The sequence below is a fragment of the Drosophila yakuba genome, chromosome 2R (genome assembly GCF_016746365.2).
Source record: "Drosophila yakuba strain Tai18E2 chromosome 2R, Prin_Dyak_Tai18E2_2.1, whole genome shotgun sequence".
Taxonomy (NCBI): Eukaryota; Metazoa; Arthropoda; class Insecta; order Diptera; family Drosophilidae; genus Drosophila; species Drosophila yakuba.
The window spans coordinates 13,781,014-13,797,491 of NC_052528.2; the positions used below are offsets into that span (position 1 = coordinate 13,781,014).

Here is a 16,478-nt window from a genome sequence, read left to right on the forward strand (position 1 = left end):
TTTACCATTTGTAATTTACACGTTTGTCAAAATGTAAAAACGTTGCATAGTGGAAGTTGTGTATATTGCAGGACATCGATGCATTGCTTAATATCGATAGCCACGAACCATCTGGAGACATCGATACATCTATGTTTCTCTTACACCTCCAAGCTGCACAATAAATTTATTGTTTTCTCAACCGATTGCGAGGAATATCCAGATATCCGTGGCAGATAAACAATGCTGCAGCGCTAGGCCCCAAAATCGAAGTGAATAGGCGGTTCGGAAAGTGGTAGATACACTTTGCAGAACACAAGAATAGCACTAAATCAAAAGGCAGCCCAACTGGCAGTGTGTGCGTGCGTGTACGTGAGTGAGAGTGTGCTGTCGCAGTGTGCGTGTGTTTGTGTAAAAATGAAAATCAGTCAGATTTGTATCGTCGTTTAATGTCTTTTAGGCATTTAGCCAGACTTTTACACATTTCTACAATAGTTCCCAAAAGTGGGAGGGACTTTCCCCCCGCGGCCACAAGACACGCCACACATTACATACAACACCTGTGCACTCGCAAAAACGATCGACAGACTTAGCGCGCGGATTAACTTGATTCATTTGGATACGAATACGGGTACGGATACGGATTATACACCATAGTTTCGGAACAAAACACTTAGGAAACGCCTGCTATGCTGTTTCATCTCCGCCGGAGAACTACGACAACCACCTGCTGAAACCCGCAGACAGACAGCAGCCCAGAGATCCGAGAATTTCATTCACAGAAGCTACAGGCCCCAGTCGAAAACCGAAACCCGCTTCAAGGTGAGTCTGTTTGTAAATCCAACCCGTTTGTCTTTGTACCCATTAAGTCGATCGAGTGCATCTCTCAGCACTCCAAATACAAAGTGGTACAGACCTATCGCGCTGCCTTATCAATCCTATTTCGCATGGCGCCCAGAAATTTGGTAATTTATGGAACATTCAGGCACCTCTTCGGTGCCAGGTTAAAGCAGGCAATTATCTTATCGCCCCCGACAATTTCGCCACGATATTTGCGTCTAATGGTTGTGTGGTGTGTATGTAAAATTGCATTTTCCAAGATATGGGGCTATTTCTTGTGGACACAAATACATAGCAGCGATTGTAGGCAGCTTTACTTAGACTTTTTATAATATTCATTCATTTGTTCATATTCCAGTTTTATCACCATTATTTGGTTAGATTCTGAGTAAACCAGATTGCCAGATTTCATTTAAGATTTCAACTGAATGACCTTTTTTTTCTCTGTGTCGGAAAAGCCTTTTTCCACCCTCTAACCGGCTAAAAGGGGTGCAACAAACTCGGGTCGCTTTGATTTTCTCCTGTCCCATCAGCGAATGCACTTTGTTTTGGTTTGTTGTCGCTTTGTCTTAATCACATTAGGCAAAACGCCTGGGCACGCGACGCATGACGACACCAAGTGCTGCAACACCAGCGAAGACCCATGGAAGACCCATGGAAGCCAGCCACCCATGCCACCCCATAACTGACCTACAAAGAGTGCATTGCTCGACGGCCGACGAAAACTAAATTCGCTGACTAGGGGTTGATTCACTCGCTTTGCTCCTTTCGGCGATGTGAGTGCGAATTGCGACGGTTGAACTTCGATGGTATGACATAATCTTGGGTCTTACTATAGCCATTTGGATAGTCCAGTAATCCCAATCACGCAATTGCGATAGGCCATAAGAACAGTGACTTGTAGAAGAAAGCGTTTCTGTTCATTCGTAAAAATGTCGAGATCTCGGGAACGAACCAACTTTTTTTGCCACTGTACCCAAAATAACCCTCCTGTCATATTTTGTGCACTTTTTAAACCATCCCCAAGTGTGAATGGGCTTCCAGCTCCTTTCCGTAATGCTATTCATGGCGCAAAGGGGCGCCCCAGTCGCCGGGTTCAATGTCATTGGCGTGGCGTAGGCCATGGCAGCGGGCACATGGCACAAACCCATCCCAACATCTCATTCCAGCGCATCCCGTCCAGGAGTCTGCCAGCCAGTCCATTGTCGAGGCTGTTGTGCATCCCCCACTGCAGGCACACACAGCAATATCGAGTGCTGCCGCAGTGACACACGCAAAGATTGGGGGGCATGGGTGTGGGTATGGGTATGGGTATGGCTTTTTATGGCCAGGGGAGTGGGCACTTGTCGGCCTTGTGTGCGGCCATTTGTCAGTCGAATGGGTTGTCGTGCATTTTTCGAGCACTGCATCACACGGAGTCTGATTGGCACGTAGTTGGGAGTCGGTCGTTTCTTTCAGCCTTTATGCCGCTGAATTATGCTGCACTTCCTTGTGCAACCTGGAACTGAATCATAAAACTACAGTGATCTCTCTGGCGCACCGCTTTCTGAGTTCAGTTTCGAGCCCCATGCCGAGGGCTTTCGCTTCCTCGTTGCCTCGGTGACTCATAGTTTGTGTTTGACTCTTGTGTTTACATCACATTTGCAGTTGCACTGCGAGAAACGATCTGTCTACATGTATTTTTAATGTTCAGTGGCGGACAAACTTTCAAGTTCAGCAGGTTAAAAATCTCTTTATTCGGAGTTCTTATCAGAGTATATAGCTTATTTCTGTTTTTAAGAACTGTTAGTGGGTCTTTTCGCCATGTGTGTTGTAGGCAAACTGGCGAACCCAACACCGTTGTTGTCATTGAGTTCATCGCAGTTGTCTCGTCGCGGCTCTCATGATGTGTTTGCATAAGTTATTTAAGCATTGTGCGACGGTGCTGAAAACCGCATTTTAATAGACCCGCCGGCAACAACGGCGGACCTAGCAACTGAAACAGCAACATCAAGTGCAACAATGCAATATTTATCTGTAAGCGAATATGGGCCTTACATCACACACGCGCAGTAAGCGATGAGGTAGCCGATGTGTGGCAAAGGCAGAAGCTTCAATTACAAAATGCAAATGCAAATGCAAATGCAAAATGATGCATGGTGAAACGCTTAGATCAGAAGTAACTCGAAACGCAGTGCTTATAACAGGCTGATAAAAGGCCATTCAATGCTATATATTCATTCATACATATGTGGGATATATATTCGCTAATGAACCGATATCCGATACAAGGTTTCAGGAAGGTTGAGAGTAATCTTTAAACATAACAATAAAGATGTCAAGCTATTCGAGTATCTAGCAATTAAAGTGACTAATCTAACTATAAACCAGTTCTGCCACTATTATTGATCAAAGGTTGATGCTCAACTGCTTATGAGTCACTGTCAAGATCTGTCAAGAATGAATTGAAAATGTGTTTTTGATAGAGAAATTCGAATTTGCATACTCAATTGTTTTTATTAGATCTCTGACCTTTGCTGCAGCAATATTTTCGGCATAACAAAATCTGCCACTCTACCAAATCCACTTTGTGTATCTTCTGAATTTGATTCACCTCAAAACATTCACCACGAAATGTTTTTACGTCAGCGGGCCTCTAGTATAAACGACGCTCGTTCACAATAAAAAATTATAAACAAATCGAGTTGGATGAGCTATAAAAACATTGGCATAAGAAATGCTTTCGGAGCGTGTTGTCTTTTGCATATGTTACTCCGTGTGATTTGCACTGCGGTCACATATTATTATCGCACCGCGTGGCTTTTGGAATTTCAATGATTTGATGACCAGCTTCCCCTTCCCCTTCCAGGCCTCGAAAATCATGAAAAGGCACAGCTGGCACGACTTGCAATTGAAATGTAAATGTTAATTGTTAGTCCAACGGTTTTGGCTTTGTGTAATTGGAACTTGGCCACAGCAAAGCGACAAAAATAAATTAAAGAAATTGAAAGCGAAAGTCTGTGCACAATTGAATTGCAAGACTGTGTGCATGTAAACGGGTTTTTCGCTTAAGAATCAAGTAGAATTGCAATGATTCACAGTCACTACAATTTATAGATAGACGAACTAATTAACTGGCGCACTCTAGAATTCATGCTAAGTACGGAAACCACAATTCAAAATTTCTATTCAGAACAGCTTATGCCAAAACCAGTCTCTAAAACCTGAACCGCATTGAAACACTTGTGCAAATTGCCAAGTAAACAAAGCGATGAGCCAAGCGAAAGAAAAGCGAGACAAAGAAAACCTGCATGAAATGAAGAAAAACCTCGTTAAAATTACCATCATTAAGGGAACTGGGCGCTTACTAAACTAAACTGTTCCCTCAGATCTCCCAACTGGGGGACACTTTGTGGTCTGTCTTATAAGACCTGCGCAATATCTTGTGGTTACCTGGGTGTTTGTTATTGTCTCACGATGCGTTTCCAATGGGAGTGCTGAACGTTTAACACATAATATTTGACTTACATAATGGCCGGCGATGGAAATGAATTTTGACAGTCGGGCGATTTGTTTTCGCCATGGCTGGAGTGTGAGTGGAAATGAGGGAAATGGGCAGGAGGTTTTATTTGCGCGCTTTGATTCAATTTGATTCGATGTCGTCTCATCCCAGTCCAACCCTCGGAACATAACACGCCCTTGTTTATATGTCCATTTGGGGCAATTAAGTTGATGACAGTTTATTGGGGCAATCCGAAAGCGTTCTGCGGGCCATTGGACTTTTTTTTTTTGGGGGGCGGAGATGAAAGTGGCGACACACCTCGAAATCGTTAATTGAATGTAACCCGAAGATAGGAGCAGGAACTAAAACCAGGACAAGCAGCCGAGCCAAATTTTAGAAACCCCAATCTGGAATTGTTTAAGGCGAGTGACTCACTTCCCATATCAGCAAAGAAATTGCTGAGAGCCATAGGTTTAAATTAATCGATTTGCTGTCGTTGAACCTTTCATATCAATAGCGGTTTAAAAGTAGCGAATGTATGTATGTATATGACAGTATAATGGATTTAACAGTGCGGAACACATTCATAAAGCATAAGTTGATAGTCCACATTTAAGGAGCTAAGCTAACTCGGAAACGGAATAACTCATATCCGAATTCCTTTATTTTATAATTTTGATTCAAGATTACACCATATATCACCAAATAGTTTTAAAATTTTTAGCTGCCGTCAAATATGGCCGCATTAAATTTGTTTTTAAACATGTATGTTCATTCCTTAAATTCTTGAATAAATACTTTTATTTTATTTTTTGCGCTGTCTGTCCGCCAGTAATTCTTGATAAGATATAGCAACTTTATAAATACCTGGGTCTTATGCTTCAAATTTCTAACGAACTCGCCTGTAAACTCGCTTATGAATCATCGTTTGAGGCAAACATTTGATTTGACTCCAAAATACATATAATATTTACCAGTGGTCAGACAAACTGGAGGGAGCAGCCAATCTAAGAAAATGATGTCGTCTCTTTAACGAAATTCAAAAAATATTTGGGTCGATAAGTACAGAAAAAAATGGAATGAGTAAAAGGAAGTTGTTCCGAAATGATGACATTCTAGCAAGAGAATTCTTATTTAAAGCTGCACAACTTTCAACATAATTCAGATAGTAATACTATTTCCATTTCCGTGCAGCGCTGACCAATTTTCCCATGAACACAGCAGCCGTTCAATTAAGCGACAATCCGTCTGGATGAATCAAGCTTTTGAGTTGAGTGAATCATCTGCGCTGGAGGCCAGGGAAGTGGACACACACAGTGGAGGGATAGCAATTAAGGAGCTTTAGGTTTCCACCAGATCTGTCCCACTGTGCCACATTAATGAGTCAAGACAGTCGGGTTTTTCGCACGTTTCGCCTTCGCTGTCAGGCGGTCTTACGGTTTGGCATTTCTTCTGCGGATCTGCAGATGCTTCTCATCATCATCAGGGGAACTGATGACAAGTATGGCCTGCAATTGTGGTCTCCCTTTGTCTGTGCTTCTGGTCTTTGTCGCAGTCACTTCTTTCCATAGTGCTCCATGGAGCTCCCAGTTCCCAGCTGTGACGTCAGACCCCCGCGAATTTATTTTTATCAATGTGTTCACTTCGCTCCCCCCAAAATATATATATCACTCATTCCCCGAGTCTCTTGCTCGCTGGAGACTCTCTGCTTGGGCCACCGGTTTCTCTGTTTGAATTATATCGCTGGGGCATCGCATGCGCGGCCGTTGGAGCTCCTCAGTTGGAATTCAACTTGCGAACTGAGCGCAACGCGCCTTCCACTCGAAACTCTCGACAAGAAAAAAAGAGTATTCGCAAAAAAAAAAAACCAAAAAAAAAAAAAGTTTGTTTACGTGCGCGTGTAGAAAAGCAGCGTTGAAAACAGAATCAACTAATAACACAACAAACACATCAGCGTGAAACGGTTATTATCAAATTGTAAATAAAAGCCCCAAAATGTTGATAGTGTTTATCAAGAAATAAAGTGATTTCCCTTCGGTTTTCGGGGTGGAATTCAATGGGCGTTTTAGGCATTTTGCATGCCCTGCCTTCGTAGGTTGTTGGAACACTTGGGTCTGATCATCATTTGTACGAACTTGTAGCCGTAGTCGTAGCCACGCCAGCTCATCCAGGTGACTCCGCGACCCGACATCTTGGGCTCGAATCGACCTCCCTCCAAGTATTGGCCATTGAGGTTGCTAACAAAGAAAATGTTCAACTTTCATTTAAGGAAATGCACATTTTCTTACCTCCTCTGGCACTGGTCGTACCACCAGGCCCCCACATAGATCCTGGCACATCCGTGACCCGTATCATCGTGATCGAATGTGGAGAAGGGCATACCCTTGTGGTATCTCAACGAATCTCCGGCGTCTCCCGAATATTTACCCAAAACCGATAGTGCATAGGACTCTGAAGCATTCCCTATGGCAAAATCCTCGTATCGGGCATCGTGTACCATTCCATCGAAGTCTTCCATATAGACAAACAGCTCGTAGGGTTCCGCGGATGTTAGGAAGTGTAGTTTCTCCAAACCCATAAAGAACTCTCCGCTGAGCTCCCCAAAGCCCTGGCTATACTCCTCCCAACTGCGATAGAAGTTCTCACTGCCATCCTGACGGCGCTGAATAACAGTCCATCCAGATCCCGCCAGCCGGGTGTCACAATAAGCCGGAAAAGGTTCCAAGCCAGGCACTTCAATAACATGGACGCCATCACTGTTGATCCCGGCAGCTAGACAGGAGGAGGGATACATCGCGGCTAGATGGATTACGAAAAGATTTAATTAGTACCAGCTTAGTAAAAGAAGACGAAATATATCCAACTTACTCTCATGAGTCCTTTTCTGTACTGTGATCTCCTTGTAGCTCTGTTTTAGCTGTTCCAGCTGGATTTTTAAACTGAAAATTCTAGTTTAAACTTAAGAGCTTTAAAATTATTTGAAACACCCACCTGGAAACCATTCTTTCAGCTTTCTTATAGACTAGGTCCAACTTATTGCTTTGGGCAATAGGAAATAGGCAGTAACAGCTTATTAATAAAAGACACCACACATAAAGCTTCATGATCTTGTTCCGTGCCTCGTTCCCAGCCATCTAGATTATATAGATTTGTATAGCTTGCAAATCAAGCTCGATACTATATAGTTTCATTCACTTATCAATTGCATTGACAAATCGTAGGTCAAGTTCGCCTTGAGCGGTAGTAGTACATCAGGAAGTTGAGACAACTAAACATGAGAATTTCAGTATATTTCGCAGTTCTGATTGAGATTCTGATTAACGTGCTCGGCAAAAATGCGATGATTCAATGGAACAACCTTTGCATATTAATCAAGTTCATAACAAATTGTTTTCACGTTCTCAAAGCCATTTAACCAACAGGGAGTGAACAGCAAATAATAATAACAATAATATTCGTGAAACCGCCTTGTCAAAATTCACTGGTGAATCACTGGTATCTTTCGGCACTTGGGTCGTATCATCATTTGGGTTACCCTGTAACCGTAGTTGTGGCCACGCCAAGATCGCCAGCACATTCCTCTGGCGAACAAGCTCTCCTCGTACTTTCCACCCGGCATATACTGACCATTAAGGTTGCTTGAATAAATGGGAAGATGTGAGATTATGTCTGAGAAAGTTAATCCGACAGTGAACTCACCTGTCCAGACAGGCGTTGTACCACCATCCTCCCAGATAGTAAAAGGCACAGTTCTTGTTAAACTCACGATCGTTATCCCTGTCATATGTGGAAAACTTCATTTTCCGGTGCGAGCGAAGGGAATCTCCAGCAGTGCCTGAATATTTTCCCAGTGTATACATTGCATAGTCGTCATCCTCGTTACCAATGGCAAACTCATCGAATCTCGCATGCTTAATGGTATCATCAAAATCCTCCAGGTGTATATACAACTCATGCGGCTCCAGGGCAGTCAAGGCACGAATCTTTTCGAGGCCCAGGAAGTACTCGTCCGTTAGATTCCCGAATCCGTTCTTGTACTCCTTCCAATTGCGAAAGAAGCTTAGGTTTCCACTAAACCTCTTTTGAATTACGATCCATCCGGGTCCAGCTAGCTGATTTTCACAGTACACCTGAAAAGGACTCAATCCTGGGACTTTCAGGGTGTGCAAGCCATTCTCGAGACCTCCAGAAGTGAGGCAGGAAGTGGCATAAATCTCATCAGGGGATGTGCTCAGAGTTCCATTTGCTTCAAATTCCAGAAGCGCCTCTCGTAAACTGTGAAGTGAAATAGTAAGATTAGGTTAACTTTTTGTTTGAAACTTACGTGGAGAGTGCATTTTCAGCCTGTTCATAAATAGCCTCCAAGTTGCCAAACAAATTCAGCGTCTGTCGAGGGTTTTGTTTATTTCATTTAAGTAATAGTTGACTTTTTGAGCGGCCATTAAACTTACCTCCGCATGACAAAGAATCATCACATTAAGTGCAATGCAAACGGGAAAAACTGGGACGCCACAGAACATGATTTGGTCAGCTAATCGATGAGAATATAATGAGATTGGCTCATTTCAAAACATTTTATTGCGCACAAAGGGGGAATAAATGTTGGCTTTGTTTTCTTATCAGTTGCCATTCAAATAACTTGATTATTATTTCTTGATTATTATTTGGAGCCATGTTCCGTGAATGGGAACACTTACTGCGAATTTAATGCGATTTTGAAAGGTGGTTGCTCGAAATAAAGCTTAAGAAATTTAAATTGAAAACAGCCATAAATGTGATAAAAACAAAGGCAATGCGTTCACAACATTTAAGATTTGCTCGGATCACGTGGGATAGCCTGGTTTTTTAAGTGGGCTGCCCCAGTACAGCTAAAACTGTGCTGCTTTACGCGCTGTTTAAGCCAGAAATTTTCCATTGTGGCTTTAACCATAGGGGCATAATAAATATTACTAGTTTTATTGGCATAAGGGTAAATGTTGAAAATATATAAAATATTTAATCGCTGAATGAATTTGTATCTTCAATGTTTTAGCGCTTATTTGAGGCCAATTAGGAATGTGAAATTTATTAATCAAATTGAGTTTGAGTTGACTCTTAAGAAATTGTGGAAACTAGAGAATTTCAGGCTTCGGTGCCTTCACATCCACATCCATTTGGTATCTTTATCGGGGCGTCAATCTGAAGACAACAGAAAACAAGACATAAATAATAAGTATAGAAATTGTATTATAAACACACAGCATGTGTGAGTGTTATGGTGTGTGGGTGGTGACAGCGGTCTCGGCTTTGAAAGCCGCTTGATCGATGCAAAAGTGTTAGCCAGTCTTAAGCCAAAGCTTCGTAGAGGCGGACGCAGAATTGGGAATTTGTTAGGGCCCGAAGATTCGTATCCATCGAGAATGCGATTGAAGCGAAGTTCAAAGCAAAAAGTACTTGAGAAAGAGATATACATAACTGCCATATCAAATATCCTTTTCAAATATCCTTTTCAAATATCCTTTTCGCATTTCAATAATGTTATCTGTCTTCCGCTTCAGATGGCTATTCCGCCACCCCCGGGACCACCGCCGCCGCCAGGACCTCCACCGCCTCCGGCGATGGGCGGTCTTAAATTGGGCGGCGCAGGAGGAGGAGCAGACGCACGATCTGCGCTGCTCAGTTCGATTCAGAAGGGGACAAAGCTGAAGAAGACCACCACGGTGGACAAGAGTGGGCCAGCGCTGTCGGGTAAGGTGTGCGGAGGAGATGGAGGAGCAGGTATTGGAGCCAAGCGAACCCTCAACAACAACACCAGCACCAGCAACCACAACAACAGCAGCAGTGGCAGCAATGGCCTTGGCAATGGTACCCCCAAATTGGGAGGCCTGTTCGAAGGCCTCTCGCAAATGCCAAAACTGAAGCCCGTGAATGGCATTCGCGGTAGGTCTACTACGTTTTGTATGCAGATTAATATCGTTGCTCAACCAATTTCCGTTTTCCGCCCACGCAGCAGCGCCATCCGTCGGCTCGGCAGCAACAACGACATCGAAGTCCACAACGAACTCATCGGCTCAGCAGCGGAGCAACAGCCCCCCAACCGCGGCGAGCGCCTCGAATGCCAGCAACGGACCCATGGACTTCAACACGGAGCTCACCAAGCACTTAACGCTGAAGCGCCAGAAACAGCAGCAGCAACAACCACAGCCGCCGACAAACAACACACATATCAATGCCACAGAAGCCAATCTGAGAACAAATCGGGGACCACCACCGCAACCGCCAAAGGTGAGAACTGGACCCATGGCGAGAAAGATGGATGAAGTCCTCTATTAATAGACTTATTTGGAGGGGTGTTGAAGATGTTCGAACTTGAATTATGCTAGTTGACTCTTTATTGGCTTTTTCAAAGTATTCTGTAAAGACTTTTTGTTTAATTAGTTTGTTTTATCAGCGACTCAATCGTTATGAACACAGTTAAGTGTTATACGCCAAAGTGTTCATCTCCTTTTTGACAAAAAGCGATCGCTTTAAAAAAACAGTGGAGCAGAAAGTGTCGCATCCCATTGTGAACGCAACTAATCCATCCATTCTTCTCCGTTTCTGTGCCATCGCAGTCAGCCAACACAAGTGATTCGATCTTGGAACGCATGAACATCCCCCGCACAGCGCCGACCCCCTCCTTCGGCTCCAGTTCGAGTGTCAAAGCGGCATCGCCCACGCTCTCGGACAGCGGCAGCAACAGCAGCGGGAGTGGAGGTGGAAGTGGAAGTGTCAAGAGCAAGGCGGCCAACCTAAAGTAAGTGTCGTCTTCCAGCCACGAGCAGCGCACATGATTGGGTTATGGTTAGTTGGAATCTACAGTTGTTGGAATTTATACCGTTTAAGTATGGTGTTCATTTGTTAGGTTTTATATTTGGTGTTCCTGAACCCATAATCAAAGTCAAAATATGGCTTAATTACTATTTAAAATCCAATTAAACTGTAGAGACCGCTTGATCTAACACAGCCTGCTGTTTGGAACGGTTACATTTTGGTTTTTCATTTGTACATTATTCGTTAAAATGTATCTTAATTTTCTTCTTTATTTTCGGATTACTTTGACGGGACTTTGTGGTTATCCTCGCACACCAAACACCCGCACACACACATACACACACTGTATTTAAATCCGCCCACAGTATCTCGTTAGGAAATAGCTTTGTAAATAGTTCAAAATCAACCGCAAGTGCCTCGACCACGTCCTTAAACAGCAGTCAAACGTCCTCGACGGGATCGATGCGCCAACTGGCGCCGAATAAGTCCACATTGTTTGGTGGCAGCGGTGGCTCAAGTTCCGGGCCGAGTTCTGGTGGTGGTTATGCAACTGTGCAGAAATCCTCGCCGCCTTCAACGGCCGATAGCACGCCCTCTGTGACGCCCACACCGCCACCGCTGCAGCTGCCGACGAAGCCGGCCATCAGTTTTGGCAAGCCCAATTTTGCTCCAAAGCCACCGGGCTTGAATCAACTGGCGATGGCCAACGGTCAGCAGCGTCCGGCGGTGACCAGGCACCACAGCATGAAGTCGCCCAGGTATACCGATACAGATTTAGCTACAAGCTTCAGTAACTCCTAACCCAGCACCGCAGCGATCGCTCATCTGCTTTCATCAAACTCCTTTCGGGGTTTGCTTACGCTTATGCTTTCTTTTTGGCTCGCAAATTGGCCTTAACAATAAGGAATCTAAAATGAATTCATCTAATCTTGTATGGTCCTTTTACAGATCTCCGCCTGCGGCCGGCAGCCTCAACGGTCCTTTGTTCCCCACCCAGCAGCATTTAGGCACCCTGCGCGGTCCACTGCAGTTCCATGGCAGCGAATCCAGCAGCCCCAACACCAGCGCCGGCAGCATGAGATGTGCCCCTAACCCGCCAAAGTGTAAGAGTCCTTTTCTTGGTAATTTCAAAGTTTATAGTAAACTCTTTGACATTTTGTTGACTATAAGAAGAGCAAAATTAATTATTCAATCAATTCAAAAACCGACAATATTCAAATTATGAGGTTTATATCGAGGCTATTCTAATGTTGCAATATACACTTTCAGCCCGCCCATCGGTAAAGCCACCACCACCACCCACGCCGGCTCGCAGTTTCTCCAACACCAATCTGAACCACATCGGCGGATCGACGACGTTCAGTGCGGTAAACACAGCGCTCATCCAGAGCTCGGCCATCAGTTCTCAAGCTCCCTCACCTCCAATTACCCAGCCGCCATCGTCCTCGAGCAGCAGCAACAGCGTGGCTGCCCTGCGTGACCAGTTCCGTGGAGGCGCTGGAATGTCCAACGGAGCCCCATCGCCGCCACTGCCGCCGACGCCCGCTCCCACATCCAATCCATCCTCAGCAAGCGCCAGTCCAAAGTCGTTGCAGCGAGACAATGTCAAGCCCATTATCCTAAATGGAGGTCCTCTAAATCCGCCAGCGCCGCCGCCACACCGCAGCTGCCCACCTCCGCCGCCGCCACAGCGACAGTCGAGCAATGTGAGTAGCCAACGGACAGCATTAACACTAGCGCAGAACAACAGGTTGGCCCGAATGTCAGAGGTGAACTTTAATGGACTGCGATGCCTTGGGTGGTTACCTTGGGAGTTTTGCCTATGTATAGAGGAGATGCGAAGCCGTAGTCAGGGATATATATTTTAAGAAGACTGAGACTGACCTTACTGGGCAAGTAAATTAAAGGGTTGTGGTACTATTTAAAAAGAATGCTCTTAAAAAAGAACCAAACAAAAAATATAATGGGTGAGCCACAGTACATTTTCTTGGCACTTGTCCTAGTCCTAGCTTCCAGTTTTGCGCAGTGCATTTGTTGCTTGCTATCAACCGTGCCACCCCCTTCTCATTCTCATTCTCACTGCGCCTGCGCTTCCAGGTCGTAAGAGCTCCTGGCTGCGCACTGCCTGTTCATATCAGTCCAAGCTAGTGTTCCGTTTATAACTCACCTATTTTCGTGTTGAGCGGGGTGGATTGATTTTCCAAAACGAGACGTGACCAAAACACAGAGCTCTTACACACAACCCATTGCGTTAAGCGTATCCCGTGGCCCAGTGGCCCACATTCATGTGCTCCTCCAGCAGGACCGCGTGAAGCGCTGGATGAGCAAGACGGTGTACTCCATTAAGAAGATACTCCTAGTAAAACGCCAAGGGAAGCACGGTGGCAAGTCATTCAAGGTTATCAAAATGCCGATGCTTACCAGCAAGCGCAACGTAACTACAGGCTATGATAGCCCACGAAAAACGTTGTGAAACCAAGCTAAGTGTATTCTCGTTTCTTGCAGGGTGGCTCCGGATCGGGATCAGCGCCAGTTCCGCCGCAGCGTCACTCATCCATTCGGCCCAACGCCCCATCAACGCCACCAACGCACATGGCCAATGCTTCGCATCAGTTTGGCAGCAGCTCGGGATTGTCATCAGGTTCGGGAGCAGGAGCTGCAGCCAGCGTGGGTCGCCTGGTCAACGACTTGGAGACCAAGTTCGGAAAGCGATTCCACAACGTCACTGAGTTCCCCAAGCCGCCGCCGTTTTTAAATATACAAAAAGTCTATCCTAGTCGCACGTTTAAGGCCACCAATGGTATGTAGTCGAGTGTGTGAGCGAGTGTGTTTGTTTTGTGAATGTTTAATTTAAGTACATAAACATTTAGATGCATTGTAACTGCGATTATTGTTATATACACACACACCACACACACACACGGAATGCTGTTATATAATTAGTTCTTTCTTAAGGCACACGCTCTGGCATTTTAGTTTCGAACATGAACGATCTATACAACGATTCTTATCTCTAAATAATTATAATTTTAAAAAGTGTATTACTACCAGAATAGAATATTATTGTATAGGAAGGAAAGCCCTGGCTTGCGATCCACAGCACACGCATATTTTAGTAATCCTTTTGATTATTGTTGTTTATTTTACTGTTAACAAGCAATGAACTAATTGCGTTAAGCGTAGCGGAGGAATGTTATTTTGTATATTGCATAACACTAAAGTTGAATAGCTTTATCCAAACATTATATATTTTATAAATTTTAATGTTATATTTTGTTACATTTCAAAAGGGAAGGAACATGGAAGCTTCCCCTCGCGATATTATTACTAAGCACACACAATATTATTACGCATAGTTTATATTTTACCTAATCTATACTATATACTTTATATTTATGTACGTGTATATGTAAACGGAAGCCAATCCATATTGCATTGTATTTCCCTGCGCCCCCATTTACATTTCTCCCACATGTAGCGCATGCTTTTACTTGTACCCGGCTATCATTTTATATATATTGTACCAACCAACGTCTATATATATATATATATATATATGCATATATATTATACCCGATGAATATTTAATTTTTAGTATGCAACAGGCACATTACGAGTAATTGTTTGTTTTAGTTTCGAAGTTATCTTTTGAAGAAACAATAAACCAAAATTCATTTGGATAAAATACATGAACATATTTCATTTGTTTCATTTTGTGTTTTAGTTTTACTCCAGTTTTTGGGCTCTCCGGAGGCAGATATCTTCGCTTGGTTATTGGTTCAAATTCATTTGTCCGTTTCAGAAGTGGTTTTCAACATTCGATAGTAAATACTTTTATATTTTTCTTTTGCCTCAACGATTTATGACGTTTTATTTCAGAATTTTAAAGCACTTTGTGCACTCCCTCACTTCTACCGCATATTGCACCAAAGTGTTCTTACCATTTGTATTTCGTTTTCGCTTGCATCACAGCAGCTCCACCTTACTTAGTTATCCACATTCTTCGATCTTCGCTATCCTATCTATCTATCCATATTTGTACATATATCTTTTTCCCCCGCTCCTTCGATTCTTCCGTAAACAGCGCCCGGAAACAGCAATGTGAACAACAACAACAACGCGGTGGCCAGCAACAATAACACGACCACGACTCCCAATCCCAGCGGGTCCGGAGGAGGATCAGCTCCAGTGCTAAAGCCGGCCTACGCTCCACTGAAGAAGCATCGGGCACCGGCTCCACCTCCACAAGCTGGTGTGGCCGCCGCCACGGTATCGGTCATCCGGCAGTCAAGCTTCCTTTACGGCGGAGCAGCAGGTGGTTCCGGTGGCTCCAGTAGCATACGGCCGCAGTCCCAACCGCCCGGGATCGGACCACGGAACTCCACCGTCTACTGAGCAATGGACAGTGCACAAAGCTTAGGGTTTGATTTGTATATAAGAGTGTGCATGTGGAGTGTGTGTTTGTGGCTCGTTGTTGATGTGTTATACGCGGGAGTGTTATGTGCCACAGGCAATTGTTCAAAAAGTCAATAGAAAGTGTAATAAACCGAATACCATGGCACACTGAAACCCCCAAAAAAGAGCTTGAAGTAAAGGCAGGCCCAAGCTAAAGAAATCCCCAACATTTCGTTCGCGTCTTCCCAGGTTGCACTTAAATGGCTAAAGCAGAGAACAAATGAAGCCCCACTACAATTTGTATATAGAATTAGCACCATGTTAGTGAAATTACCAAGCTCCATCTATACCTTTTATAGGCGGGTGTAAATGTTTGTATGTACATTTAGGAGCGCGCATCTTTGCATAAATATCTTACTAGACTGAACATGTTAAAACCCAACTGCAACAAATAATTTATGTAATTATATACATACCATATTTAGAATCGACTATTGTACGACTTAATCCAACGGCAAAAAATAATTAATGTAATTGTATACATACGATATTTAGAATCGACTATTGTACGAATTAATCCCCTAGAGCAATACACACAAAAGAGAAATATGTTAACAATGAAATAATGAAGCACAACCGAGGGCATTTCAACGAAACTCGCCACATTCCATTCCCAAATTCTTTAGTTCTATGTGCAATACGAGAGTTCGTGTGATAATCTCGAAAGTATTTAGGTATTTATCTATCATCTGTGGTTTTTGCTAAACGTTTGTTAAACTCCTTTTTGGGCGATAATTATTGCACGTGAGCATAATGCATATTTATATTATTGTTCGTTCTTATTATTAACTCAATCATTGTTGTTGGACTTGGTGTCATTAGAAGTATTATTCAGCAATTGCATAACATTTTATTCCGAATCAAAATCATTGCAGTTATAAATAAAATAACGAAGTCATTCAAAAACTGAGCAACAAATGGTTTCATTGAG

General features: G+C 43.7%; 3 protein-coding genes across 12 annotated transcripts; 1 reads left to right on the forward strand and 2 right to left on the reverse strand.

The window, feature by feature from the left end:
* The first annotated feature begins 118 nt into the window (after positions 1-118).
* LOC6530519 (WAS/WASL-interacting protein family member 2) lies at positions 119-16,457 on the forward strand. 10 transcript variants are annotated; one of them, XM_039371920.1, is made up of 10 exons: positions 9,685-9,729; positions 9,838-10,219; positions 10,290-10,564; positions 10,894-11,075; positions 11,458-11,850; positions 12,041-12,213; positions 12,362-12,459; positions 12,526-12,798; positions 13,598-13,892; positions 15,177-16,457. In XM_039371920.1, the coding sequence occupies exons 1-10, from the start codon at positions 9,700-9,702 to the stop codon at positions 15,485-15,487; spliced, it is 2,412 nt and encodes an 803-aa protein (XP_039227854.1). In that variant the 5' UTR covers positions 9,685-9,699; the 3' UTR covers positions 15,488-16,457. The 10 variants fall into 10 exon arrangements, with proteins under 10 accessions (XP_015052700.1, XP_039227853.1, XP_039227854.1 ...); XM_039371923.1 differs by adding an exon at positions 13,392-13,526 and having other exon boundaries at positions 12,041-12,195; positions 12,362-12,798; XM_039371921.1 differs by having other exon boundaries at positions 12,041-12,195.
* On the reverse strand, positions 6,251-7,434 carry LOC6530517 (microfibril-associated glycoprotein 4). Its single transcript, XM_002091396.4, has 4 exons — positions 7,292-7,434; positions 7,169-7,239; positions 6,589-7,099; positions 6,251-6,537 (listed from the first exon to the last, which is right to left on the reverse strand). Exons 1-4 carry the CDS (start codon positions 7,432-7,434, stop codon positions 6,366-6,368), a joined length of 897 nt encoding a protein of 298 aa, XP_002091432.3. The 3' UTR covers positions 6,251-6,365.
* Positions 7,645-9,653, reverse strand: LOC6530518 (fibrinogen C domain-containing protein 1). The gene is made up of 4 exons (XM_002091397.4): positions 8,752-9,653; positions 8,625-8,686; positions 8,000-8,575; positions 7,645-7,938 (listed from the first exon to the last, which is right to left on the reverse strand). The coding sequence occupies exons 1-4, from the start codon at positions 8,818-8,820 to the stop codon at positions 7,779-7,781; spliced, it is 867 nt and encodes a 288-aa protein (XP_002091433.1). The 5' UTR covers positions 8,821-9,653; the 3' UTR covers positions 7,645-7,778.
* Positions 16,458-16,478: the final 21 nt, after the last annotated feature.

Bases quoted from the DNA above. Each gene is read 5' to 3' on its own strand.
- LOC6530517 (XM_002091396.4), bottom strand. From the start codon at position 7,434: ATGGCTGGGAACGAGGCACGGAACAAGATCATGAAGCTTTATGTGTGG. The intron at 7,100-7,168 runs GTAAGTTGGATA...TAATCCATCTAG, and splicing joins ACAGAAAAGGACTCATGAGA to CCGCGATGTATCCCTCCTCC. The intron at 6,538-6,588 runs GTAAGAAAATGT...TTTCTTTGTTAG, and splicing joins TACGACCAGTGCCAGAGGAG to CAACCTCAATGGCCAATACT.
- LOC6530519 (XM_039371923.1), top strand. From the start codon at position 9,700: ATGCGATTGAAGCGAAGTTCAAAGCAAAAA. The intron at 11,076-11,457 runs GTAAGTGTCGTC...ATCCGCCCACAG, and splicing joins AGCAAGGCGGCCAACCTAAA to TATCTCGTTAGGAAATAGCT. The intron at 13,893-15,176 runs GTATGTAGTCGA...TTCCGTAAACAG, and splicing joins CACGTTTAAGGCCACCAATG to CGCCCGGAAACAGCAATGTG.
- LOC6530518 (XM_002091397.4), bottom strand. From the start codon at position 8,820: ATGTTCTGTGGCGTCCCAGTTTTTCCCGTTTGCATTGCACTTAATGTG. The intron at 8,687-8,751 runs GTAAGTTTAATG...AACCCTCGACAG, and splicing joins TGATTCTTTGTCATGCGGAG to ACGCTGAATTTGTTTGGCAA. The intron at 8,576-8,624 runs GTAAGTTTCAAA...TTCACTTCACAG, and splicing joins GCTGAAAATGCACTCTCCAC to TTTACGAGAGGCGCTTCTGG.